General features: G+C 38.6%; 1 protein-coding gene across 1 annotated transcript in view; it reads right to left on the bottom strand.

The window, feature by feature from the left end:
- Positions 1-5098: 5098 nt before the first annotated feature.
- The window catches only part of LOC136055224 (nipped-B-like protein), a 270748-nt gene continuing 265287 nt past the window's right edge, over positions 5099-10559 (bottom strand). The window contains exons 42-47 of the mRNA XM_065746940.1: positions 10117-10317; positions 9611-9757; positions 7759-8048; positions 7296-7470; positions 6095-6280; positions 5099-5539 (exon numbers count right to left, since the gene is read on the bottom strand). Of these exons, the coding sequence (XP_065603012.1) occupies positions 5174-5539; positions 6095-6280; positions 7296-7470; positions 7759-8048; positions 9611-9757; positions 10117-10317 (1365 nt within the window). The 3' untranslated portion in view covers positions 5099-5173. The remainder of the gene's footprint in view (positions 5540-6094; positions 6281-7295; positions 7471-7758; positions 8049-9610; positions 9758-10116; positions 10318-10559) is intronic.

Here is a 10559-nt window from a genome sequence, read left to right as displayed (position 1 = left end):
TAGATATATGTATATAAGGAGCTGCCATGCCTTATTAAATGCCATTTTCTACTTCTCCATATTGGTGAATATGGAGAAGTGACCCTAGTGTGGAAAATCGCTAGCCCTCAGTGGTCCAATCTCCAAGAACAGAGTCAACATACACCCCTGGTGATTCAGGTGGACACAGAGAGCTCCTCCTCCATCTGGACTGTCACAAGTCCATGGGACCGGACAGGACCCATCCTAGGGTACTGAGGGAGATGGTGGGGGTGATTGGCAAGCCACTCTCAGCCATCTACCAGCACTTCTGGTTAACTGGAGAGGTCCTGAAGGATTGGAGGCTTGCCAATGTGACTCCCATCTACAAGAAGGGCCCTAAGGAGGACCTGGGGAATTATAGGCCTGTCAGCCTTAGCTCAGTACCAGGGAAAGTTATGGAGCAAATCATCTTGAGTGAGAACATGTTCAACATCTGAGGCACAAACTCAGATGTGGACAATCCAAATCGTTTATTACAGGTTTTAACATCCCTTATATGCTTTCACAAGTTTTCTCTCGTAACTTTCCCACCCAACCTTTACACATCGAAAAGATACTCCCCAAGACAGTCCTTAACCATGCATACAGATGCTTATCTAATCAGGATCACGAGCTGTTCCAAGCCATGCACTCTTCCTTCAATTGAGGTCTGCCATCACACAGCTTACTTGAACTCATATGGAGTTCAAGGGAGAGGTAAAGCAGCTACATGTGGGTCAAGGCCTATGTAACGTGAGTAATCTCAAAGATGATACTCAACAAATAGTATAGATGATGGTATATTTTGAGTAGGTCTATATATAGATAGTACACAAATAATACAAAAAGGAAGATGGCTCACCTTAAAGATGACAAAGGCTCACTGTAGACTCCACATAAATGGACAGGCAGTGAAAACAGGGACAGGAACCATAGGAAGAGAATAAGGAAGCTACTAGGCTGTGTAGGGATGGGGTCAGTAAAGCCAAGGCTCAGCTTGAACTAAACTTGGCAAGGGATGCCAAGAACAAGGCTTCTACAGGTACCTCAACCAGAAAAGGGAAGTCCAGGAGGGCGTACCTCCCCAGTGAGTGATACAGGCAGGCTGGTAACAACAGACAAAGAAAAGGCTGAGGTACTCAACAACATTTTTGCCTCAGTCTTCTCTGATAACTGCTCTCCACGTAGCCCTCAAACATTCAGTTTGGAAGGAGGGGATTGGGGAAGCAATGTCCCTCCCACTGTAAGCAAAGATCAGGTTTGTTACCAGCTGAGGATCCTGAACATCCATGCATCTATGTGTCCCAATGAGATGCATCCTAGGGTCCCGAGGGAATTTGCTTATTTAGTCTCCAAGCCACTCTCAATGATATTTGAAAAGTCGTGGCAATCAGGTGAAGTCCCTGGTAACAGGAAAAAAGACAAGATCACACCCATTTTTTACAAAGGGTAAAAGGGATGACCCTGGGAGCTACCAACCTGCCAGTCTCACTTCTGTGCCAGGAAAGATCCAGGAGCAGATTCTCCTGCAAGCTATGCTAAGGCACATGGAAGACAGGGAGCCGATATGGGAGAACCAGCATGGCTTCACCAAGGGCAAATCCTGCTTGACCAACCTAGTGGCCTTTTATGATGGTGTAACTACATCAATGGATGAGGGTAGAGCTGCTGATGTCATCTATCTGGACTTCAATAAGGCCTTTGACATGGTATCCCACAACATCCTTCTCTCCAAATTGGAAAGATATGGATTTGATGGGTGGACTATTTGATGGGTGAAGAACTGGCTGCAGGATTGAGTCCAGAGTGGTGGTCAATGGCTTCATGTCTGGATGGAGATCAGTAATGAGTGGTGTCCCCCATGGGTCAGTGCTGGGACTGATACTCTTTAATATCTTCATCAATGACATTGACAGTGGGATCAAGTGCACCCTTAGCAAGTTTGCTGATGACACCAGCTGTGGGTGCAGTCGACACACTAGAGGGATAGGATGCCATTCAGAGGGACCTAGACAGGCTTGAGCAGTGGGCCCAGGTGAACCTCACGAGGTTTAACAAAATCAAGTGCTAGGTCTTGCACCTGGGTCATGGCAATCCCCATTACCAGTACAAGCTAGGGGATGAAAGGATTGAGCACAGCCTTGCCAAAAAGGACCTGGGGGTACTGGTGGTTAGCAAGATGAACGTGAGCCAGAAATGTGCCCTTGCAGCCCAGAAAGCCATGTATCCTGGGCTGCATCAGAAGATGAGTGACTGACAGGTCAAGGGAGGTGATCCTGCCCCTCTACTCTGCATTGATGAGGCCTCACCTGGAGTACTGTATCCGGATGTGGAGTCCTCAGTACACAAGAGACATAGACCTGTTGGAGCATGTCCAGAGGAGGGCCACAAAAATGGTCCAAGGGGTGGAATACCTCCCTACAAGGGTAGGCTGAGAGTGCTGGGGCTCTTTATGTTTCTATGAAGAAGTCACTCATGCAGCTCTGGATACAGAACATTTTTGTAGCAAATGATTAATGATTTCATATAATAGTATCATAGAATCCTTAGAGTGGGAAGGAACCCATAAATTTCATCTAGTCCAACTTTCTTGCAATGAACAAGGACATATGCAGCTAGATCAAGTTGCCCAGGACCTGATCCAGGCTCATTTTGAAAGTGTCCAGGGATGGGGCATCTACCACATCTCTGGGCAACCTGTCCCAGTGCCTCATCACCCTCACTGTAAAATATTTTTTCCTGATATCTAACCTAAGTCTTCCCCTCTTTAAACCTGAAGCCATTTCCCATTGTTCTATCATCACAGATCCTGCTATAGAGCCTGTCCCCTTCTTTCCCGTAGCTGCACTTTAGATACTGGAAGGCTGCTCTCAAGTCACCCCAGAGCCTTCTCTTCTCCAGACTGAACAGCCCCAGATACTTCTATTTACTTTATCAGTACCTATCTTAGCCTGTTATGTAGCTTTTTGTACACTGAAGAAAACACCAACAGAGAATGACAAAAAGATGGGAAAATCATTCTTGTCAGTAAAATTCCAGCGGTGAAACAGTAAACAGGACATTGAGGCCCTGGAGCGTGTTCAGAGAAGGGCAACAAAACTGGTGAGGGGCCTGGAGCACAAGTCTTATGAGGAGCGGCTGAGGGAGCTGGGATTGTTCAGTCTGGAGAAGAGGAGGCTCAGAGGAGACCTTATTGCACTCTACCACTTCCTGAAGGGGGGTTGTGGTGAGGAGGGGGTGGGCCTCTTCTCCCTGATAAATAACGATAGGACGAGAGGGAATGGCCACAAGTTGCGCCGGGGAAGATTTAGATTAGACCTGAGGAAGCATTTCTTTTCTGAAAGAGTGGTCAGGCACTGGAATGGCCTGCCTAGGGAGGTGGTTGAGGCACCATCCCTAGCGCTGTTCAAGAAGCGTTTAGATGAGGTGCTAAAGGACTTAATTTAGTAGTTGGGTAGAGATAGTGATAGGAGGATGGTTGGACTAGATGATCTTATAGGTCCTTTCCAACCTTATGAACTTATGAACTTATGAACTTATGAACCATACAAACACTAACTAGATTTTGAGATGTTATTAATCATTTCAGTTCAATGTTATTTCTGAATATGAGACTATTTTGGAACACTTATTATTCTTCACAAATTGAATGTGTTCTGCAAGCTAGATTCATAGAAAACATGCCCTACCATAAATTAAATTTTTAAAAGAAAATAAAATGTGTTCTTCAATAAGTAAACCTTTAGATAAATACATTTCAAAACAGAGCAGGGTTTAACATTCCCCTAAAAAGTTAACTGCTTTAGATTTTTTGTTTGCAAGTCTGCTGTTTTTGTTGCTATCTAGTACGTCAAATCACTTATGAAAGGCTCGTGGTAATACAATTGAAGGTTCTGAATGCTTTCAATTGCTTTTGTTTTTCAATTCAAGAACATGAAAACATCTTTCATTTAGTTAAAAAAAAGCCTAATGTACAAATATTTAATTAATTTGCAAAGGAATGTAGCATAATTATGCATACCCATTAACTCCTCAGATACTGCTACCAATCTCCTTTTCACACAAACCTCTATATATTAACCCAGAGAAATACAAACACAGGCAGTTAGCCCAAGCAGAAAACTCATTCAGATTTCATGATATTTAAACTATCTTAGATTATCATTTGGATACCATTAGAAAGAAATTGAAGCTTACAAGGTATAAACTACAGTTTCTTTTTATATTAAAATGTACTCTTGAAAATGTGCTTGGCACAGTGTTAAATGTTTTAGTTAATACTAAATATTAAAGGATACAATAAAATCCTGGTGTTGTGTTTATACCCTTTAAGGGATAAAAACTAAAATCTGCCAGTTATTCAGAAGCCAGCCTATACAAACTGTATGAACAATATCTTGTTTTAAAAACCATTGATATAGTAAATTTTACATAAAAGATTGTTTAAATTCATGTGTAATATATCTTGCAGATCTTTACAGTAAGAAATTCAAATGCAAACAGACAAGTAACAAAGAGAAGTAAAAAATTTATTGCAGTATTTGCTCCACCAGATTTCCTGGGGATTCCTTTTCCTGTATTATTTTCAGTGTGACCTAATACATCAAAATCTACATTTACAAAAACTCCTTCTGCACTCCTGCAGATAGGTCATAGATACTGCATGCTTCTCCCTGTTGTTTTTTTTGTTTTTGTTTTTTTTTTTCTTCAACAGAATAAATTATATATTCAGGAGATTCTGTCGTTTTACAGAAACTGGGATAATCTAAAGAAAGCCATCCGCTGCTAGATTAAACTCCAAGAACACTTTATTAAGAACATTAACAGACTAATTTCCAACATTCACTTGTTTATTTATTTATTTTTTAAACAGAAAGGTGTTTCTTTTTTCAAGATATAAACAAATGTTTTAAACTATAATACAGTGGGAGTAAAAATGAATTGAGAAGTTTCTGCTGCACAACAGCGAAGGAAGCTCCCACAAAAACATTTACCAAACATTTCCTTCTTGTTTTTTTTTTTTTTTTTTTTCCTGTGGCCCAGGTTCCATTCTTACTCCTCATTTAAACTGATTTTTTTATCATCATTATTTTTTATTTTTTGCCAGAAAGTTGATATTTCATGTTTTTGTGTTATTTCAAATCCTGTAAATTTGGCTGCATGTACAAATTCATTAGCTGGAAGTTCCATCCTTGGCAGCATACAGCGATCGTAAAGTCTGAACAACTTTATTAGTCAGCTTATTAGCACTAGTTAGAGCAATTTTTTTGTAAATAATGTCTGACTCTTTAATAGTGTCTACCCAAGGCACCAGTTTGCGGCCATCACGGCGCTTAGCCTCAGTCCAGGAGCCACTGTAGGAGCCTGCCATCCACTGAACACTGAAGCCATTGCTGGTTTTCTGTACTACTCGTGCAATTTGTGGTCGATCTTTGTACTTTGGACAGCAAATAGCGATGATATCCATGACATCAACACTTTCATTCATCTGTGAAGCCAACTCTGTAGAGTCTGAATTTCGTTTTGACCTTCTCAATGACTAAAACATTGGAGGGAAAAAAGACCAAGTGTTACACAAAAGAACTTTAATGAAATTATTGCTTTTATTGCTTTTAATCCCTTGACGCCGGGAGTTGGGATTTCCCAGCACACATTCCGTTGCTGGCAATGAGACGCACTGTGACCGCCAGCGCCAAGGGGTTAACATATCCTTGTAAAACCACATACTCTTAATTTGTACCCGTGTCTTTACCTCTTATCGATATATAAAATTATATATACACATGAATCAAAAAGCTACATAAAACCTTGGCAACAATAAAAAGGTTAACACACATTACACTCCAAAGGAAAATTAATAGCTTTTTATACTGGATAAATCTCATTTTCTAGGATTTTTTTATTGTCTTTTCTGTTAAACTTTCTACAAAAAGTTGTATAAATGGTTAAGTAGAGCATCTCTATCTACAAAATGCTTTCATGTGGATTACATTACTTGGTGTACATTTTAATATAGTAGACTGACATTTATAAGCACATAAAAATCATTTTACGTAATACGCTGTGAAATACGTTGACTCCTCCTCCGCCTCACCCCTGAAGTGCCTCCTCCTCTATCCTCCCCATCACTTTCATCATCCTCTGTCTCAGCTGCACTGTTTTTAGGGCTGCCTCCTCCAAGCAGCGAGGTAATTGCTTTGTTCCGAGCATTTGTGCTAGCTGACACCTCTCCATCTTCCTCTTCTTCATCAGGATCCAAATGTTCCATAAGGAGCTTGAACTATTAAAACAAATCAATCAAAAACAAAACAACAACAAAAAAACAAATAGATTAATCTACACTGTACCATTAAAAATAAACATTTATATGACAATACATTAAACAAAACCAAAGATAAGGAAACAGGATAAAAACAAATAGCAGACAATGTCAATCTTGAACAGCTCACATGTTCTACTCTACACGTTATTTACTTTCACTTTCTACTAGATATCTAAAACTTTCTTCCTGGGTTTTAACAGTTTGCAAAACGTAGTAAAAAGTTTGTAAAGATGAATATTCCTTAGTTGAAATTAATTTTTGTCATGTTTAAATTTATTAGAAGACAATCCCACTAAACATCCTGAAAGGAAGTTGTGAGCTATTAGAATATTGTATAAGATTACCAACCTAGAAAGTAACATTTTGAAATGTCTGTCCAATTCATCAGCATCTACTTTCAAATTTTTATTGTGTTAGCTAGTTTAAAAGAGCTTTAGATTTCACCTGGAGTATTTTGTCCAGTTCTGGGCTCCCCGGTACAAAAAAGACAGGAATCTCCTTGAAGGAGTCCAGCAGAGGGCTACAAAGATGATAAAGGAAGTGGAACACCTCCCTTATGAGGAAAGGCTCAGAGACCTGGGTCTGTTCAGCCTCCAAACAAAGAAGACTCAGAGGGCATCCGATCCATGTCTATAAATATCTAAGGAGCAGGAAGGCAAAGGGATGAGGCTGGACTCTTCTCAGCAGTGTGTGGCAATAGGAGAAGGGGAAATGGCCACAAACTGAAGTATAGTGGCCACAAACAAATGTGCGTGGGAACTTCTTCACAGTGCAGGTGACGGAGCACCGGAACAGGCTGCACAGAGAGGTTGTGGAGTGTCCATCTCTGAGGACGTTCAAGACCTGCCTGAATGCCTACCTGTGCAACCTGGTCTAGGGAGCCTGCCTTGGCAGAGGGGGTTGGACTAGATGATTTCTAGAGGTCCCTTTCAATCCCTACAATTCTGTGATTCTGCCATGCAACTTTACTTACATCTAAATACTGTTTTACTATGCTCCTCTTCACTTCTTCAGTGATTTTAGAATTAGCCATATCACTCCGCAGAAAATCCAGAGTTTGTTTTGGATGGAAATGCACTCCTGCCTTCCTGTTTATCGCCTTATCATAAACCTTTGCAGATTCAGATGGAGAATATTTCTGAATTTTACTGTTTAAAGAAAAGAAGAGTTCTTAAAGAAATTCCGAAACAATTTTAAGGAAAAGCCTTGAAAATCTACAATATAAGCACTCATACTGTCATCATTTTGTATATAATAGACACCATGACAAGAAATTAAATCATTTATTTTTCTAAGATAAAGTTTTGGATTTTTCCCTTATAAAAATTTACAGCTTAAACAATTAGTTACAATCAACTTTTTAATAAACTTCCAACTTAATCCTTACAAAAAGCTCACTAGATGACAAGATTGTACTGTTATCTGAGTATCCTTACCTATCAGAGAATCCACAGAGGTTCTTTAAGTGCTGTTTCAGCATCAAAAGTAATAATATGCCTTGGGAGACATTTGCAAATTCAATTAAAGGAGCTGAATTTTCTGGTAAACATTTCATCACAGCATTTATATCATTTTCTTCATCAGAGTCTGAATCAGAGTCTACCCGTTTCCGTAACCTCCGAGGCTTACAAGCTTCCTCTTCACTTTCACTCTCACTAGCATCATCACTTTCAGCCTCTTCATCTGATGAAGGCTTACTTTCCTTCTTTTTGTCTTTCACCATAGACTGTGAGACAGGGAAATTAACACACATTCCAAAATTAGGGTAACTTAGCATCACACATGTTTCTAAAAATCTTTTCCAAATCATCGTGGGCTGAAATCAACAAGAACAAACTCAATATTTAAAAGATAAAATTTATAGCAAATAGATGTTCAAATAGCCTGTCCCTCCCTCCAAAAATCTGATCAGAAGACCACATTTTTTGCAGGTTGGATAGAACAGAAGCAAGTGAAGCAACTGTCATGTTTTTCTTAAAGACTGCTTGCAAGTTTTTTTGCAGTGCCAGAAAAATGCATTAAAAGGCAGAATACAATAAATCAGGAAGAAATTTCCCTGTGTGTCACATATAATTTTTGTGCACTACATGTATTTCCATAAATACTTTGGTGAAGACCAGTCCGAGCTGTTTTTAATCCTTGCTGCTGTTAAAATTCTATGATATTAATTATACTGCTGACCAGAGAAATCCCAAGCGATAATAAACAGTGCTACTAAAAATCAGTTTTATTACTTGTAGCGCTACGGAATTCCACACTTGCATTATTACTGCATATTCTATAACACAGAGAAAATTTTTTTCTCTGAAAGAGTGGTCAGGCACTGGAATGGCCTGCCTAGGGAGGTGGTTGAGGCACCATCCCTAGCGCTGTTCAAGAAGTGTTTAGATGAGGTGCTAAGGGATTTGATTTAGTAGTTTAGTGGGTAGGGATGGTGATGGGAGGATGGTTGGACTAGATGATCTTGTAGGTCCTTTCCAACCTAATGAATCTATGAATCTATGAACAGAACTTAAGATGCCCCAGTCAGTATCTCATCCTTACTGTGCTAAGTGCTACATTCTGCAGATTGGGCACCAGCGTGTAGTGTCTTTTTCTAGCAGATTAAAATTCAACTTTGGTGGGGTGAGAACTCAAAGCAGTGTACTTTTTAGGCATCAACTCTGAGTTGCAGTTAGTATCAGACTGGAAATTCTTGAAATGGATTTGTTTCTTAACAGCTTCGACCTTTTACAGTTAAAGTTGTCCAGCCTGAAAAATAGAGGTCTTTTTTGTGCAGGGTTGTGTATTACTATAACAACAGATACTATACTATGAATGGAGATTCTATATGCCACCTTATGAAATTAAATACTACACACTTTTCCTGCAGTAAACAATGTCTTTAAAGCCTCTCAGATGAGGCACATGAAAGTACTTGACAAAAAAAAATAGCAAACTAAATTTTATTATTAAAAGTAACATAATAAACCAATATTTCACGATGATTCCAGGTTCACGTACTTCAAGATGAATGCAATTTATTAAGAAATATTAGAATTAAAGGTTAGAATTAAAGGTTAGAAATATTAGAATTAAGGTATTAAAATTAAGATCTCATTTTTTTAATTCTTCTTTAATAACATAAACAGTAACATAAGGAAAGATTTAAAGTCACATCTTCCAGTCCAGGACAGAACAGAAAGGGTCATTTGGTTTTTAACTACTGGTTACAAAGTATTGCTTCTTGTACTCACTGAAAAATTGTCCAAATGATAAAGAAGCTTATTAAATTGTGAAGAGACATACCTCTTTAAATGACTGTAGTAGGTTGCTTCCAGAAACTGACAGTGTAATGTCTATATGATGAATTATAAACAGTGGCTCTTCCTGTGTTTGATAAGGAAAACAGGCTAGATTGTCTGCTATGTACAAGAGCATATTCACCTCTGTTTTCTGAAAGTTAAAACAAAACATTTATAATTGTACATATAAATATACATACAAATAAATTAGATTTATACACTTATCCCACGTTCCTAACAGTGTAGAGAAAAAAACATTATCACAAATTTTACTTTAGAAACCTCCCACCTGACTCTAAGCCATACCTGAAGATACATTATTTCTGATCAATCCAATCTGGGTACAGAAAGATATACAATGACGTGAAAGTAACAAATATCACATAGGTAAAAACTTCATATTACAAAGCAAAATAAAACACGTTAGGGAGATAAAACTAAATATGTAATAAAAATACTTGTAATGCTATATTTGATTTTTTCTTTTAATGAAAGAAACATGATGCTTACTGCAGTATCATCAAAGAGGTTGAGTAAAGAAATTAGAAATGCTCGTCTGTGTTGACGGTTTCCTCGGATCATAGAGTATAGGTGCGAACACAATGCACTAGATGATTCATCGTGTCTAAAACCTCTTACAGGATCCTTTGTGCAGGTATTGATTGCCTGTTGCACCTGGTAAGACATTTTCATACCAGCCACTGCTTTCATCTGAAAGGGAAAAAGTATTTATTCAAACTATTGCTTTCAAGCAGTAAAACTGAAAAACAAACAAAACAAATTTTTGCAGTGGAAGATTAAACAAATGCCTGCTTACACATTTTTAGCTTATTTCCTTTTAAGTGGTTGTTCAGATTAAATCAAAATTTATGGCAGAGATCAAAATGTCCTGTGAACTGCTTTCACCATTCATTCTACGTTAGAAACATACCACTAATCTGTTTAATAACTAA

The sequence above is a fragment of the Cyrtonyx montezumae genome, unplaced genomic scaffold (genome assembly GCF_038088225.1).
Source record: "Cyrtonyx montezumae isolate F1298 unplaced genomic scaffold, pur_monq_1.0 scaffold_4, whole genome shotgun sequence".
In the NCBI taxonomy this organism is placed as follows: domain Eukaryota; kingdom Metazoa; phylum Chordata; class Aves; order Galliformes; family Odontophoridae; genus Cyrtonyx; species Cyrtonyx montezumae.
Note: the sequence above shows the minus strand (reverse complement) of the source record. Positions and strands in the feature narration are given on the sequence as shown.